The 18,912-nt window shown below is 37.9% G+C and overlaps 1 protein-coding gene across 7 annotated transcripts in view; it reads right to left on the minus strand.

Annotated features, from left to right (window-relative positions):
• Positions 1 to 18,912, minus strand: part of DMD (dystrophin) — a 2,248,143-nt gene that overhangs the window by 1,688,606 nt on the left and 540,625 nt on the right. For all 7 annotated transcript variants that reach the window (XM_059157899.1, XM_059157902.1, XM_059157904.1 and 4 more), the window contains exons 5-7: positions 16,852 to 16,944; positions 8,966 to 9,138; positions 1,855 to 1,973 (exon numbers count right to left, since the gene is read on the minus strand). In XM_059157899.1, the coding sequence (XP_059013882.1) occupies positions 1,855 to 1,973; positions 8,966 to 9,138; positions 16,852 to 16,944 (385 nt within the window). The remainder of the gene's footprint in view (positions 1 to 1,854; positions 1,974 to 8,965; positions 9,139 to 16,851; positions 16,945 to 18,912) is intronic.

Here is an 18,912-nt window from a genome sequence, read left to right on the forward strand (position 1 = left end):
TATACTTTCCATTTAGGAAAATGTGCAGAATTGGGTATATCAGGCTATTTTATGCTATAAAATACATCACTTATGTAACTGCCCTTTTCTGATTGCATGCTTATCAATCTACTTTCTGATTATGAAGTGGACACCTATTCGGTGTCCCTATTTCACTGATTCAAAGGAAGACTTAAGAACAAAAGCCATTTTGGCCATCTTGTCACTTAACAAGAAAAAGATCTATTTAAAAGCATATTTTATGAAGATCTATTTTAAACCATATTTTATTGGGAATTGGTTACCATGTATGGTTTTAATGAAAAATAAAACACTATTTAAATAGACTTATCCTTCAAATCTATACACTATGGCTCTTACCCTTACAGGTCAGAGTTTATATTTTCATTACATTTGCCTTTCTCTACCTCAATGGAGTATAAAAACATGTAAATCACTATGGGAGTCAATAGTGAGGCAACCCTCTCCTATCCTGCAAAACAAAGAAATATGATTGATACGATTTCTTCCTTAAGTGATACAATTTCTTTCTTAGAGCTAAACCAGGGCAGGAGGGATGCTAATCATCTATTGAAGCAACACAAAGAGTTTACAGGAGTCAGTGCTAAATTATGCATTATTTAAAGCAGAAGAAACATTTCTAATGAACTTAATCTGATTTCAACCTCAGAAATACATTTGTGCTATTATAATTTTCCTTCCCAAGTACATGTGATTACTAAGAACAATATTTCAGTCAATTACATGTGAGTATTCTGGTTCTTATCATAGCTAAATATCTCATTTAAAATGACTGAATTTTCATTTTGATTAATATATCCTCTTTTGAGTTTAAAATTATGCCCCCTCACCACTGTCACCATATGGATCTGCTGTCAATAAGATGAGGTAATCAGGTTTGCAACAAAGAGGATTAGATTCTAGTGATTGATAAATTCACCCCTCAAAAAACATCCTGAGTTATTTCTGAGGTTTTCCTGAGGAGACCTATTACCACCATTCAATCTCCTTAGTTAGAACTGATTCCATATTCCCAAAACCATTTAGTTACATAACCCTACCCAAATAGCAGCTCCACAGACACAAGTTCTCCAAATTGTGGTTTTAGAGTATGGGAAAGCCTCAAGAAAGTGAGAACAGAGTTTGCAAGGTCAAACAAGTTGGCAAACAAAAAAGGTACCTCATAGGTTAGAAGAAAAGCAGAAGTCAAGAATCATTATCCATCTAACCCATGTGTCTCGAAAGTATGTAGTTATGTAGCACCAGCGATAATGATGACATTTACTTAAGTGCAATATAATAAAAATATAAATATAGTGCTGCTTGTCAACTGAAGCAGAAAATGAATAACCGTCCAATGGAGGAAGTCCCCCAGAATGACAAAATGTAACAGAAGCAGTGCCAGGAATAGATTTCCTGATTTAAACAGTAAACCATGTTGCCTTTTATAGAGCATATGAATGAAACTGGCAAGAGTAGCTAATTAATTATAGCTGATTAGTCTATCAAATCTCTTGGTAGAGTAAGCAAAACATGAACTTTTTTTTATAACTATTTGGAGTCAACACACTTCAAATGCAGTATGCTTTATCCCTGAGACATACACATTCAAAAGCCTTGGAATTCTTTCTCAATTTACACTTTAGTTTTGGATAATGGTATTTTGAGAACTAAAATCATATAGGGCAATTCATAATATGTTGCAAGGTGAAAGAACATTTTAAATACACCCAGGGTATAGAAAAATATATAATGCATAGTTTCTCTTCTGTGCTTAGTTTGTGGAAATGTTAAATCTGAGACAATAAATATTAAACTATACTAAAAACTGTGATAGTCCAGAAATGTACCAACCTTCAGGATCGAGCAGTTTCTCTATGCCTAATTGATATTTGGCAACGTTGAATGCATGTTCCAGTCGCTGTGCAGCTGACTGCTGGCCAACCACACTATTCCAATCAAACAGGTCTGGCCTGAAATGCACACACATAAAGACAAAATATAAATCAACTTACAATATTTCCTGAGATTCACTTTATTTCTGATTTTTAATTGACAACACATGCCCATCATGTTGAGTGTTACTCTTCATGACCCCTCAACAATGCTTTTCATTTTAACAAGTCACAATTTTACTTGAAAATCCTGAAGAAAACAAAGGAGAATTTATTCTCCCTTGCCAAGCAACAAAAATATATTCATGCCATCCAGGCTCAGAAATTTGAATGCCAACAATTTGCTGGTAACTTCCAATTTTGTAAGCCTAGCCCACACCTCTTCCCTGAACTCCGGACTTAAGATTTATCCGCTTGTTCGGTATCTCTACTTAAGATTCATCACAAGACTCAGGTGTCCAAAACTGAGCTTCTGGTTTTCAGCCCCATCACACTCCCCCAACCCACCTCCTTCTCTTATAGCTCTTCTTTTCTCTATGATCAAGGACAAGTTCAAATTCACAGTGGCTCAGATGGAAATATTGGAGTCTAACTTGATGACTCTCACTCTCACACAACACTTAACTTGGAAATATATTCAGGATTTGACCGCTTCTCACTGCCCTTGCAGCCATCACCTCCATCCAAACCACCATTTTATCTTGGATGGATGATTTAATTTATTAACTTTCTAACTGCTCCCCCACTCCTACCCTTGCTCTTATTAATCTATTCTCAGCAAAACTGCCAGAGTGATGTGTTAAAATGTTTCATCATAGGGGCACCTGGGTGGTTCAGTGGGTTAAGCCTCTGCCTTCAGCTCAGGTCATGATCTCAGGGTCCTGGGATCGAGTCCCACATTGGGCTCTCTGCTCAGCGGCGAGCCTGCTTCCTCCTCTCTCCCTCTCTGCCTGCCTCTCTGCCTACTTGTGACCTCTGTCTGTCAAATAAATAAATAAAATCTTTAAAAAAATGTTGCATCATAAAATTCTCAAATCCCTGCTATCAGGGAGTAAAATTCACTGATTTAACTGTGACCTACAAGGCCCTACATGGTTTAGCTCCCTGTTAACCTGCAGATTTGATTCCTTGCCTCTCTCCTCATATTCCTCAAACTGACTAGTAGCTTCTGTGTTTGCATGTGCTGCTCTCTCTGCCTGGAATTCTCTTCCCTCAGACATGGACATGGCTCACTCCTCCACTTCCTTTGTGTCTTTCCTTGAAAGTCGTATTATTGGTGAATCCTTCAACGTACTCATTTCCTATCCCTTTCTTTCTCGTCACCACTTACTACTATTTAATATTTTATATATTTAATTAATCTTTTCTATATATCTGTTTCCCCCACTAGAATGCAGAATATATAATTTTTTCGCCAGTTTTGTTCACCTCTAGAAACCCAGCATCACACACAGAAGAAGGTCCATAAATATTTGTTAACTAAATATGTGTTGACTAGATAAATTTTGTTGACATGCAACCAGAGAATGGATAAGAACATAATATATGAATACCATTTTACTTGATAATAGAGAAAACATGAAGAAGCATAAGAGGGAGTTCTTACCCTATAAAGACTTAAAACCTTATAAGGAAAAAATGCACACATCATAAGTTAAAATAAATACTAGATGTGAAAAATACAGAAAATAAGATACCAGGTTTTCTAAAATTTGAAGAGGTCAAGAAATATTTTTTTGAGGCTTAAGGGTATCTTAAATGGTGGTTTGGGTTTAGATTTAAGAAGTTTTTGAGAATATTCTGAGTTGTATGGATATTTAAAAATCAAAGTTCTTATGGAAGAAAAAAAGCAGAATGTGTTCAGTCAGACCTCCCAGGTCTGGCTCCATTGAGAGATTTTCAGTATCTAGAAGGGGCAGGAGATACTGTTCCAAGGAAGGGGAACTAGGATGAGTTTGTGAGAGGCAGTGGCTATTTAAGGAATTACAATTTACCCCAACAACACTGAAAACCATTAGTCTAGTGGTTTTTTGCCTTTTCTGGATCACAGATACCTTTGAGAGTCTGATGATCACTATAAAACTTTTATCCATACACAAAACTGTCCAAATCTTTACACATAACTTACACAGAATTTTAGGACAATTGGTTCTGTCAATGGACTCCTGCTTAAGACCTCATGAACTATTGGCGTGCTTGGCTGGCTCAGTGGGTTAAAGCCTCTGCCTTTGGCTCAGGTCATGATCTCAGGGTCCTGGGATGGAGCCCTGCATCGGGGCTTTCTGCTCAGCAGGGAGCCTGCTTCTCTTCCTCTCTCTGCCTGCCTCTCTGCCTACTTGTGATCTCTATCTGTCAAATGAATAAATAAAATCTTAAAAAAAAAAAGCCCCTGGGGATAAAAATATATGTTTATAAAAAATAAAAAATTTAAAAAAAAAACTCATGATCTGCAAGTAAAGAAATTATAAGGATGGTCTTAACTGCTTTTTTCAAAAATGGAAAATAAAGGTACAACTTGCTTATTTGACTCTCATTTCCTTTTCTTTTTTTTTAATTTTTTATTTTTTATAAACATATATTTTTATCCCCAGGGGTACAGGTCTGTGAATCACCAGGTTTACACACTTCACAGCACTCACCAAAGCACATATCCTCCCCAATGTCCATAACCCCACCCCCTTCTCCCAAACCCCCTCCCCCAGCAACCCTCAGTTTGTTTTGTGAGATTAAGAGTCACTTATGGTTTGTCTCCCTCCCAATTCCATCTTGTTTCATTGATTCTTCTTCTACCCACTTAAGCCCCCTTAAAGCTACCCTGATTAATTTACCAGAATTGTGTCTACTTCTTAGGAAGTATAATGTGCCCTCTATACTCCAAGTCACCCGGAAGAGCTAACAGTATTTTAGAACCTAAAATATGTATAAGTTGGGAGCTGACTCTAGTAGTGGTGGGAGGGTATGTGATTTGGTGAGTGCTGTGAAGTGTGTAAACCTGGTGATTCACAGACCTGGGGATAAAAATATATGTATATAAAAAATATATGTTTATAAAAAATAAAAAAAAAAAAAATATAAAAAAAAAATAAAAAAAAAAAAAAAAAAAAAAAAAAAGAAATACAAATTAAATTTTAGACTCTTTGGGGAAAGTTTTAACTTCACTATGCAACCTCTGCCTTACCTTCTTTTCTACACCTCTCAGCAAGGGAAATGCGAAAGTTTATAGGTGGGAGAGTGTGGGAAACTAGCTTTCTCACCTGTAGTACAATCAACAAGGTTAAATCAGTAGGATGAAAAAGAATAGAGTTGTTTATTCATTCTAACCCTTCTCCCTATATGCCCTTCTCCTCTTGGCCATGAACTAATCACCCGGGTGAGGAGCTATCTAAGTCATATTATCTATTTGATCTTCAGTGTTTTCATTTTAAAAAGGAAAAAAAATGTGCTGAATGGCCTTTGTGGTCTATTCTAGCCTTAAAATTAACATTTTAAATCATTAAAATTTATTATTAATTAACATTTTAAATGACTCTGAGTTCCAAATGCATAAAGAATTGTAAGACTAACCAACTGCAGAAGAAAGTTACTGACCCAAATCTGAATCCATAAATAGGAATGCCAACCAAAATTCACCAGTCTTTTGAGGAAACAGACAAGTTGAAGAAGACAACATAGCCTAGTAAATAAGCAGAGCCCTCTATAAATTCAAATCCTGGCTCTACCACATATTAACCAAATAGTCTAAGGTAAATAATGCACCCTGTCTGTGTCTCAGTTTCCCAATATGTGCAATGGGGCTAATTATATAGTATCTATGTCATGAAAAACAGGTAGGATATTTTAATTAGAAAAGTGCCTACAAAATATCATTAACTTACTAAACATTAACTTCTATTACTTTGTTCTAAAGTAAATTATATTTGTGAAATAGCAGTAATGCATTTTCAACTTGCAGACTCATGCCAAACACACCCATAACCTACATATATAAATGTTACAGACACTGTCAATTCAAGAATACTATAAGACAGGAGGGTGGTGGGTGGGGTGGGTGAAAGAGAATGAGAGATACAGGCTTCCAGTCACAGAAGGAGTAAGTCAAGGGAATAAAAGGCATAGCAGAGAGAATGTAGTGAATGATACTGTAATGGCATTGCATCGTGACAGATGGTAGATACACTTGAGTTGGGCATAGCATAATGTATAGAGTTGTTGAACCACTATGCTATACACCTGAAACTAATGTAACATTGCATGTCAGCTATACTCCAAAGACATTTTTCTAAGAATATTATAATAACAAAATGGAAAGTGGCGAGGAGAGAAGAGGAGGAAGTGCAAATGTGATCATTTGCCATCTGTTATATATGGTAGTCAACAGATCTTGTCTAAACCTGATGAAACAAGGTACACCAAGACCACTTAAAGTAAAGCAGGCAACAATTTCAAGAATGAAATGATCAGGGGTGCCCGGGTAGCTCTGTCAGTCAAGCATCTGCCTTTGGCTCAGATCATCTCAAGGTCCTGGGATCAAACCCTGCATCAGGCTCTCTGCTCAGCAGGAAGTCTTCTTCTCACTCTGTGTGTACTCTCTCTCTCAAATAAATTCTTTAAGAGATTTTTTAAAAGAATGAAATGATTATATGATAGTAATCAAATTAGAAATAGATGGGGTTAAGAGATAATATTTGTGGGCTTCATATCAAGGAGTAAATCCATCTACTGCCAGACATCAATTATCAGGAAATAAAAATACATAATTATGAAAACTGAGAAAGAATAAAAGAAGTTGCCAACAGTAAGCATTTGTAGGAAGTGGATCGTGATGGGGTGGGGTTGGGGTCATGAAGACATATTCAGGTTTTTTTTTTCCTTAGCACCCTCCTATGTCTCACTTTTTTTTTTTTTTTAAACCACATGCTATGTTATCTCTATGGTAATAAATTAAAATGAAGAATTAGTAAGAAAATTTAATTGTAACATCATACTTATTGAAACTTATCATATATTTTGAGCTCTTTCTAGTCAAGTATCTAGTTTTCCCACAAAAGTAGAATCTGTCTTCCTTTTAACTATACTATAGTCAGCTTTGTGCTTTCATATAATACTTCTAATTTCCTACATATTAAGATAAGATTTAGCCTTAAATAGACATAAAGCCATCAATACCCTAATCTTTGGCAAGATTCTTTGTCAATCCCTATGCTCTATAATAAGTGCATGCCATTGTTCTATAGAGCTTAGTCACTCAATTATTGAAATCAGAACACCTCGTGACATTCCTAAGCTTACCAAGGACAATCACCTTGGAACAGAAAGTTCCAAGCATTTTTTTTCTTTAGATAAACAATATGAACATCTGTCAAAGACAAAAAGAAGAGGGAGATGATTCATGAAAGAGCATTATCAACTGTGAGAAACCTCTTGAAAAGTAGCTATGTTATGTATGAAAAGGGAGTTACTGATGATTCATTCAATATGACAGGAGAGAAGATATAAATGATATTCTGAGAGAGAAAGAGTGGGTCAGGGACAGCTGCAGCAGGGCAATCTGGAAATGTTTACTGTATTACAAATATATTCCGAAATTATGAAATACAATATTAACAAACGAACGTAGTGTGTGAACATGCTGGCAGGACTGAAGCCTTCCACTTGAAAGGAAAATGCTGAAGAGCCAACAAGGACTGTCTAACCTGATCCTCGATATTTCTGTTCATCTGCAAACGTGTACATGAACAGCAAGATCAATATGTTCAGGCCGTTACTGTGAAGCATGTGGCTGCATAAATCTGCACTGACTTATCATGCAGAATGAATGCCTCTATTCCTTCTCATCTGGCTGTATTGAAGCTGTGCAGTATTTTTCTTCGTGTCATACTTAGGAAAAACAACGTGTTAACACTGCTTAACATGCCAAATGAGTGTAAGCTTGCCTCCTTTTGAAAATCACGTTGCTGAGTCATTCACCTGGAAACTCAGTCTGGATGGGGTTAATTAAATCCAGCTGGAGCAAGACACCTGACAAAGCTGCTTATTGAGAGAGCATTTGTTCTTGGATTGAGCTTTAGCACGAAGAAAATTTATATTCTGGACTTTTCTAGAAACAAGACTGGCATAGGGCAATGGGAGACTCGCCAAGAAAAGAAAGATCAAAGTGAGAAAAAGATAAGCTGCTTTGAAAATCAGGACAGATGCTGTCCAGTGGCATTTCAAACACAGTTAATAAGGCAATGTATTTGACCCTGGGGATTGAACTGGATAAAAGAGATGGGTAACAGGAAAACCAAAGCAGATATCCCTTAGCGTGAATGTATTATACATAGAATATATATTTCTATGTTACATATAATATAAATGACTGCATTATATGTACGTATTTCCCACGTTGTTTTGCTTTTTCTTGACCTGTTAATAATTCATTTACTAAGCTTCTTTATACAAGAAAAAAGCAAACAATGATTTTGTTATCTTAGAAAATGTAACAGTGTATGGAATATGGTTAAGAACATGTGGTTCACTGTATCACAATGAGTTCTTTTTACGAAGATCCACAGAACTCTCTTTCAGTGCTTTTAAAGCAGTTGCCCTGCTGTTCCAGAGCAATTGTTTCTTTTGATATTCTAAGCACTGAGTCATAGAATTAATTGTGGTCTGCTCTTTGCCTTGCTTGCTAAGATGTTCGGAGCCTCTTTTAATCCCGAAATATAAAAAAATACATACAATACTAACACAGAATTTGTTTACAAAGACCAACACCATTCTTCCCCAACTTAGAATATAACCTTGATTTTCAGGAAAAGTCTGAATTTCAAACATGCTGGTCCCCTCTCCCTCCCACCATAACCACATTCATGCTCCAGTATTTTAATATTTCAACAACGAAATGATATATCACATAAAAAATAGGATATTTTTATTCGGTGCATTCCAATTGATAGTCAGATCAATGTGGTTAAGTACATAACATGTCACATAGTAGAAAATGAGCTGGAATCACACTTAAGAAAAAGATAATCCGTCTCAAAATCAATACTTACAAAAATTAGTCAATATCTCAGTAGTCTCCTTACCTATGACTGTGGATGAGAGCGTTCAAAGCCAGCCCATCAGACCAGCTGGTGGTGAAGTTAATGACATTAACCTGTGGATAATTACGAGTTGATTGTCGGACCCAGCTCAGGAGAATCTTTTCACTGTTGGTTTGTTGCAATCCAGCCATGATATTTTTCATTACATTTTTGACCTATGTGTGGAAAGAAATTTTCATAAGAAAATAAGAATTTCATGAGAAAATGCATTCTCTGAACAAGAACCACACAAACTCAAATTTAAATGTCCTAATCTTTGGTAATAGGTAATAGAAATTTTAGAGTCAATTAGTAATGAGGAATAATAGATTCTACCAGGACGGAGTCCATTCTAATTACTTAGGAATGTATTCTGATTGGTTGGTGTCACCATACACCATTTACTGTACACATTTAATATCAGTCCTGGATTCTGTCACATTAAACTATTGATTTTGTGCTTTTAGAATTGCTTATCTTCTTTCAGTGTATATACTAGACAAGAGTACACAAAAACATCAGACTTGTTATTGACCGAGGACTTAATTTTAGTGTTTTTAGGACAGAAATAATGGCATGGTGGCTAGGAGAATGAGCTTATTTAATTTAAACTTAGGTTCAAATTTTACATTTGCTATTAACAAATTGTGCTAATTGGGCCATTTAATCTTTTTTAGGCCTGTTTCTTAAATGTAAAAGGTTGTTTTAAGAACTAAAGGACAACTACAGTAAAATAAAATCCCTAGGTTTATACTATTACTTAAAATAATGCAAATTATGTTTACTGACCAAAATGAAAAAAAAGAACAGAAAAATGGGTTTGCCTATTTAAAGTAAAGAACACAAAAAAATCAGCAAAAGAGAAAGTATTTATCCCTAAAAACTGTGAATGTATTGCCTTGAGTTGTTATGTTTGTTTTTGTTCTGTAGTCAGTTTGGTTTCATTTGTTATGGCTTTTTTTTAGGACAGAGCTTCACATGCAATAGAAAAACAAAGGTTACAAATGCTCAAAACATGGATCCAGAACTTTGGCTCATTTATGCAGCCTCTTCGGTTATAGGAAATGACATTTAAGATACTGCTTTTACAGAAAAAAAAAATATGTTACAAAATCCATCCATACATACATAGTGTAGGTCCCTAGAGGCACATCTTACCTCTCCAGAGGAGGTGAGAGACCCGTTCTGGTGTCCAGAAGCACAGGGCTGGTGCTCCCACTCCCGCCGCCCCCGCAAAGCAACCCAGGATGCTGTCACTGTTATTTCATGGTGTTCTTAATATTCTGGACCTGATAAACGAATCTAAGAGCTCTTCTTTGAAACAGTCTTAGAAGAGTCATGTCACCTGAAGAAGGCATGCTCTCCAAATACGTGAGGTGTCAGTTACTGTCACAGAGACCCATTCTCTCCTAGATGACAGGGCAAAGGTCAGTATGAAGACTGAAGAGGGACCTGGTACTCTCTGAAGAAAAGAATCTTGGAAGGATCATTCTCAACAAAGTGCCTGCTATGAGCAGGGGCACCAAATGCAGACAAAACCACTGGTGCCTGGAGGGCTGTCTTACTAGTTCTCGCACCCCCCACCCTCTCTCCTCCTGCGGTACAAAATGCTTCCTGTGTCAGGTAACAGGCTCTGCCTGCATTGTCCCCTTACTCTTGTTTTAGGCAGAGAGGTTAAGGGCTTAAGGATGTGCAGCAGATGTAGGGAGAAGGGGAGGAATACTCAAGATGCCCTCACAGGCAGAGTGCTTAGATGGAGCTAGGCCAAGTGGTGTCCTTTTGTGTAATCACCTTGGGGCTGTGGGCAGGCCACTCTGTTCGGGACTTCCGCCGCTGCTCCTGGAGAAGTCACAGCCCCTGTCCCAGCACACATTGTCTCCTGGCCACACTCCAGCCAGAGGAGGCAGGGCTGATGGCCCGTGTGGCTAGGGTTGTAGGCACTGGCAGGACTTCAGAGTCCACAGAGTCGGCACTTTTTCTTCTTCAGCCTTTCTGGCTCTCGCCTGCAGTGTCTCCTCCTCTGAGGAACCTGGCCCCATCTTTAAAGATCATTGGCCCCTTACAAGCAGGAAGGTGGCAAAGAAGCCAGGGGACCTCGCTACATTGAAAGCCCCATCGGAGAACTTGTTGATCCTACAAGGGAGATAGATAGACGAGGACCACCGCGACACTGTGTAGGAAGTCCATCGTGAAACAGTGCAAGCCCTACCTCTGTCAGCCGCAGGGCATCAGCGAGGGGAGGGAGAGGGCCGGCAGAAGTCCTACACCGGCACGGGCTGGAAGGGGGCTGCTGAGGACACCACACAGCAGAGGTGACCAAGTACCCCCATGACTCCACCAGCAGGAGGCGGTCCTTGAGCTAGCACCGGAGGGCGCACTGGAAGCCCTGGAAGCCCTGGCAGCCCGCACTGGAAGCCCTGGCTCTGGTCTGGTTTCAGGTTGGGGTCAGGGTCAAGTTCTGCGGGCGATGAAGCTCTGCCTCCCTCCTGCTCCTACCAGAAGACTGGAGAGAGGTGGAAACCCAGGCCGTGGGAAGGGAGAAAAAGGCCAGACTCTTGGTTTTATTTTTATTAGTTTCTGTGCATGGGATTCTCTCCTAAGCTTTGTGCAAATGATGTATTTCCGAGTCTCATTCTTCTAACTAATCTGAAGCAGAAATCCATTCTCAACACTTTTCTGTGTTTCAAAAATGCAGTGACACCACATTATAGAAAAACTGTCTATATATTCTAGTAGAATCATAATTACTAGGCTACTTTTTAAATATAAGTCAGGCCCCTTATCGTATACCTGAAGGAAATATATAAGTAAATGTGTTGAGTTTTTACCACTAAGGGCTTTCTTTTTGGAAAGCGTAAGGTCCATATACTACCAACATTTGTTCAGATGATGAATATTTATCATATATTCTAAATATGACATTTTATTTTGCTTCTTCATCCATGTAGAAGTTAACAAAGGCCTCAGGGGAAAATACATATTTTATATCTCCAATGTTAGTCCTCTTTTTATGAAAGAGTCAATGTAAATTTTAGGATAGACTGTTAAATATAACTTTAAAATACTTATAAAGGATTTGAGATGATACTTTGTAAATGTGGTAATGATTTGAAGATGTGAAATCTTTGCATATATTTATCATGATCCCTTGATAGCTAAATCTATTATTTAGAGGCAGATTATGCAGTTTTCTTAATTCCTTCTGACCTGCTTATTTAGTCAGTTACTCAGTGAATAAATAGGGTGAATAGTTATGTAAGCTATATCATTTTCTCATCATATTCTAAAGTTATTAGGTGAACAATCTCCATGCACAGTGATTACAAGACATAGACTTTTGTGTCCTGTGCTGAACCAGGGCTGGGCTCAGCACCTACTGGCTCCGTGGTGGTGAGCTGCACTGATTGGGCAACCCTCCCATGATGAATTGGTTTCATTTGTGAAATGCTTTGGCCAGATTGCTCTCTATGCACGTAATGTTAAAGGACAACACGGTATTTAATCCAAAACTTCTTTAGCATCATTATGTCATTAATTCAGCTTATCAGCCTCAGCCTCACTACTGCTTCTTCTATTTGGGTACAAATGTTGCTAAGAAAATAATAATGGTAATAATAAAGGGTAATGTAAGATAATCGGTTCTTTTCCTACTTAAAAGGCAATTACCGAGAAATCTTTATTAAGGATCAACTTTCAGTCAGACACTGAGTTGGTCCTAAAGTGAGTCTTAAAGCAGAAAATTTTTCTAACTTTTGGACATACAGTCCCTAAGCAAGAAAATCAATTTAAACAAATATGTGTGTGTGTGTGTGTGTGTGTGTGTGTGTGTGTATACAGCTATACGTCAATTTTTAAAAGGAAAAAGTTGAAATGAGCAGTGATTTCAAAAAATGACTAGGAGTTAACTGGGTAAAGAAGGTATGATAGAGGGACGCCTGGGTGGCTCAGTTGGTTAAGCAGCTGCCTTCGGCTCAGGTCATGATCCCAGAGTCCTGGGATCGAGTCCCACATCGGGCTCCTTGCTCAGCAAGGAGCCTGCTTATCCCTCTGCCTCTGCCTGCCATTCTGTCTGCCTGTGCTCACTCTCTCCCCCTCTCTCTCTCTGATAAATAAATAAAAATCTTAAAAAAAAAAAAGAAGGTATGATAGAGATGCAGCACCAAGATTGTCCTTTAAAAGGGCGTGTTGCTGCAGCTGTCAAAGCCCACTGCTGTGAGTCCTCTCAGGAACCCAGTGAGTTGGCAGAGTCAAGCCCTTCCTAGGGCAGCCCACATCTAGGGACTGATGAAGGGAAATGGTATAAAGACTCAGCCACGTCAGCCCTACTGAAGACAAAGCTGAAGGGCTATTCTAGCTTCCAGTTCCCCGTGGGGTTGCAAACAGCCCTTGCTGGGAGGAGGGGAGGGGATATCTCAGTTCCAGTGCTTCTCACTCCCTCAAGTACTCGTCCCAAAGGTGTGCCTTAATGAATGTCCTGCCTGCTAAATTCAAGGTCTACTTTCCACAATCCATCCTGTGATGACAAGGAGCCATGGTGGAGGGGTAGGAGTAGAGAGGAGTAGGGATAGTCTTCTCCAAGGGAAGGATGGTTGTGTGAAGGAAACTGGAGCAAGAACTGTCTTGCATCCAAGGCGTTAGGTAGGCAGGAGTTTACAGCAAGGGCTTTCAGCAGCACCAAAACCATCGTTGTCTTGTATGATGGGCAAATAATAAATAAATAAACATTGCCATTTAAAGTAGCCCTGGATTTGAGTATCTCCTTTGACTTAGCCAGCAAAGGGGGGGACCTGACCTCAAATAGCACACTACTGTTTGCAGGATATGTTTGTATCTCCAGCTGGTTGTAAGAGCTGAGCTGACCACCCAAAAAAGGAAGGTCTGCACTTAAAGAAGAAAAAGATGCCTAACACACGTTGTCTGTTTCACAGTTTTGTCCAGAGCTGTTTATTTCTCAATAGAGGCATTATTTTTCAGACTAACAATTTTATTTACATGGAAACTGGAAAAAAAAAAAAAAAAACAGTGACCGGAAAGATAGGGTAGGCATTCCTGAGCTTTTACAAGTGCAAAGAGAAGTCCGCATGGCACTGGTAGTAACATACAATGTGGCTCTGGAACAAAAGATTCACATCCTTCCATCTCTTAATGCCATTCTCAATCTGTTAGATCCAGAAAGTACATTAGGTTGGTCGGTGCTGAGATTCAATGGCTTTTTTGACTACTTAATAGGAAGGCAAATACCTATTCTCAGTGAAAACACCTCCTGGGATTCAATGGGTTATGATGAGTATTGTGCAGGAAGAATTTTTGTAAGCATTTTTAGTAGTTTTAAGAGAACTAAGCAGGGTGATAGAAGAGAGATAAGATAAGGAGGCAGAGGCTGAGAAGAGTCTACATCCTTGCAATCACGAGGATATGGTGACTCAAGGACATCAGTGTAAAATAACAGACTCTAAGAGAGGTCTCAGACAAGGAAAGAGTGTAAAATCATTCCTTCTGGTATTCCATAATATGAAAGTCCCCTCTATATGCTAATTTTCAAAAAATGAGCAAGCTCACAAGCAAATGAAAAAAAAGTATCAGTGTAGTTTTGAAACTATATTGCAATGATTGGAGATAGAGTTGGAAAGGGTTTCAAGAAAATAAGTGTGAGGTCATATCAGAGACAGTTTGGGTCAAAAATACAATTACAATAGCCTTTTGGGTCTCTGTGCATGCCTAACTTTTCATGCCGGCTCTGTCATGACCAACATCTATGCAACTTTAGTGTCTTCTGCAAGATGGGGTCCCTCCATGAACTATTTGTTACTAGATCATAAGATAAATACAATAGTCCATTAGTAACTTCTGTAACAATTTTATAAGGTTCTCATACATCTGTTGAGTTTAATTTTAAAATGGCTTGGGTTTTCGGTATCTTTTTATTTCATTTTTGTAGTGCTTCAGTGTTATTATGATTTACACACAATGGAAAAGGGGAAAAAACTGTTCTTTCCTCAAGAGAATTTGAGAAGTACTCAGCAACAGAAATAAACCAATTTGGTGGGGGGGGCCCTATGTTGCCTTGCTCATTTTATTTGACACCATCACTATGTGGAAAAGGCCCAGAATTGGGAATCTCGGGTTCATTTAAAATTCTCATGCTCTGTTTTCTGTCGTCATCCACTATGCTGTCCTCTATCTCTTCCCATATTTTTAAAAAATATTTTATTTATTTATTTGACAGAGATCACAAGTAGGCAGAGATGCAAGCAGCGGGGGGGGGGGTGGGGGGCGGCAGAAGCAGGCTCCCTGCTGAGCGGAGAGTCTGATATGGGGCTTGATCATGACCTGAGCCAAAGGCAGAGGCTTTAACCCACTGAGCCACCCGGGCGCTCTGATCTCTTCCCATATTGCTGTGATATAAGATTGAGCCTGCTCAGAGTGTTTCGAACAAAAGGATATGGGCGTCAATTGGCTCGATATGTGGGTCAGTTCACCTGCTGAGTTGAATAGGTATCCTTCTGGTCTATATACTGACTCTGAGCAGGAGCAAAGTACAGTTTAAGTTAAGTCAACCCTACTAAATGAAGTAGTGATACTTGCTACAATAAGGATAAACCTCAAAGATTATGTTCAGTTAAAGAAACTATATATAAAAGAACACTTATTATATCATTTCATTGACATGAAATGTCCAAAAAGGCAAACATAGGAACAGAAAATAGATAAATGGTTGCCCAGGGCTGAGGGTTGGAGTGGGGTGTGACCATAAATAAGCATAAGATGGACATGTGCTAAAATTAATTGTTTTCATGATTTTACAACCTTGCAAATATCCCAAAAATCTTTGATGGATTGGGGAAAAAACCATTCCTTACTCAAAATAATTTGAGAAGCCCTGGGAAAGAGAACTAAACCAGTCCGTACGCTTTGAATTTTATACTTAGAATGGGTAAATTTATGATATATAAACTACATATCAAAATTGTTTTATAAAAAAATTAATCTCTGCTAGTAAAAAAGCAGACATCCCAATTTTCCTTCAGAGTCTTAACATATGAGTAGAAAAATCCAAGCAATCAAAATTATTCATATGATACACCTGTAGTGACAATGGCATAGTGCACTGCCTTGCAGATACTCTCTTGTTTAATCCTGACAAGAAATATACATGTTAATTATTATTTTTCTATTTTGACAGTGAGGGAATTATGGCCCAGAAACGGATGGCATTATACCCAATGTCACTACCAGATGGTGAATGGGAGAATTGAAATTTCAGCCCATGCTGGTCTGAGTGAAAAAATGTATACTCTTTTCACTAAACCAAATGACCTTTGATCTGTTTTACAGAGGTCCAATAAGTATAGACATTCAGAAAACCCTATGCGGAGGTATTTAGAAAAAAATGCAATTCTGAAAGCAGATTATGAAGTTAGTTTGTATGTACAATATATATATATAGATAATAATATCCCACCAATCTTTTATTGACATTAATTTATGTTGAGGAATACAAAGGATTTGTAAAGTCTCATTCATTTGGTAGTGATTAATAGTTTTTACGAAATTACGTAGTTTCACATGAGGACAAGTTATAGAAGACACATATTTGTGAAAAATATTTTTATTAACCTATTGATAAGATATTTTTTGGCTCATCTCCACACGTGGAAATAAAATTTAGAAAAAAAATGTTTCTGCAAATGTTCTAGAACCTGTTTTATAATTTGATGATCCTTCACATTTCAAATGACATCAGTTGTGCCAGTTTGAAAGGCAGTGCTATGGACAGGGGCTTTGTATTGCTAGAGGTATGTATGTTTGCTTTGCAGGTGAAGGGTAAAAATGAAAGGAAGGATCAGCAACATTTGACACAAAAAGGAAACATTCATCAGGATTCTTACCTGCCAGTGGAGGATTATATTCCAGATCAAACCAAGAGTCAGTTTGTGATTTCCATCTACTATGTCAGTGCTTCCAATATTCACTAAATCAACCTGTTAAAGATAAAGAGAAAACATTTGAAGGAAAGAGACAAAATGTCTATTTGGAAAGAAAACAAAATGTGAAGGTAATTGCATTTACAGAGCCTAAGCATTATTACAGCTTTTAAAAAATAATCTAAAAATGAAACAAAATGCATTTTTCAATGCACTCTTTTTAACAAACAAGTGCCCCTGGACACATTTACAAAGAGATAGGAAATGAATGTACGTTTAGTATATAAATAGATTACTGCAGATTAAAGAGTCCAATCAGAATATCTTCAAATAACATGTATAACAATGATAATTCATAAAGGATGCCTAAAATTAATAACTGATTCCTAATACAAAGTTGAAATTCAATAAAAAGAAATTTCATCAGTCCTTTGATGTTGCTCAAAGGAGTGCTATTATAATCAGTCATAGCTGAATTTAACTAAAATGCCCTTGCTTTAGAAACATATATTCAAATTCTAATAAATAATGGAGCTATGGTGAGCTCTCTTTGTTCTATCTATGACTGGGTTTGGGAATCAAAATTTAAAAAAAAAAAAATTAAAGTTTGCTTTAAATCCTGTCTCCTGTCCTTTATGTTTCTAATATGTTTAGGCAGAGTCAGGTTAAACATAAGCATCAGACATATAAGTGCATGAGAAGATGTTCAGCATTATTAACCATTAAGAAAATGCAATTTATATCCACAATGAGCTAACACTATACCCATCATAATGGCTAAAATTTTAAAATAGTGACAACATCATATCCCACTGAGGATATGGACAAACTGGATCACTCATGCATGGCTGGAAGAAATGAATGGTACAGGCACTCTGGAAAACATTTTGGCACTTTCTTGCAAAACTCAGCATGGGTTTAGCATACAATCCAGCAATTGGGCTCTTAAGCTTTTATACCAAAGCAACGAAAACTTATATTTATATAAAATCTATGTGCATGTGTTCATACCATCTTCATTTGTAACAGTCAAATGCAGCCATCTGGGAGAACAGCCCACATGCCCTTCAAGCATGAATGGTTAAACAAGCTGTGGTACATCCATACCATGGAATACCACTCTACGATGAAAAGGAACAAACTACTGACACACAGAGTAACTTGGGTGAATCTCATGGGAAGTATGCTGAGTTGAAAAAACAAAGCCAATCTCAAAGCGTGATGTATAGTATGGATTCAATATAACAGTTTTGAATAGACAAAGTTCTGGAAATGGAGAAAAGGGTAGCAATTGCCAGAGGCCAGAGATCGGGGTGAGTGAGTTGGGTAGGTGGAGGTGGTCATAAAAGGGCAGCATGAAGGGCCCCTGGGTGGCTCAATCAGTTAAGTGTCTGCCTTTGGCTCAGGTCATGATCTTAGAGTCCAGGGATCAAGCCCCACATCGGGCTCCCTGCTCAACAGGGAGTCTGCTTCTCCCTTTGCCCCTCACCCCAGTCAACCTCTCTCTCTCTCTCTCTCAAATAAATAAAATCTTTAAAAATAAAAATTTAAAAAAATGAAAGGGCAGCTCGAGGGATCCTTGTGGTGATGGATGAGTTCTGCATCTAGTCTGTGATGGTGGATACACACTTGTACATGTGTGATAATGCACAGAATTAAAAATACCTGTGTATGCATATGTGAGTGCAAGCAAAATTCAGGAACTATGAATAGTACGAGTGGCTTATATCAATGCTGATGTGTGTAGTAATATCATCCCATAGTTTTACAGTATATTACCACTGGGATAAATCTTGGCTAAAGGATCTCTCGCTATTATTGCTTACAACTACATGAGAATTTACAACTATCTCAAAGTGAGAAGATTATCTAAAAAATGGGCATCTGGGGATACTTTAACAGGATAATACATCAAAATAAAACAAATAAGTACCTTCAGATTAAGGTCTATAGAGTGGGTGTGAAACTGTTAGAACAGTAGTGAGGGTTAAGAAGTAACTCAGATTTCTTTCCCCATTTACTGTC

This window comes from Mustela lutreola, chromosome X (genome assembly GCF_030435805.1).
Source record: "Mustela lutreola isolate mMusLut2 chromosome X, mMusLut2.pri, whole genome shotgun sequence".
In the NCBI taxonomy this organism is placed as follows: Eukaryota; Metazoa; Chordata; class Mammalia; order Carnivora; family Mustelidae; genus Mustela; species Mustela lutreola.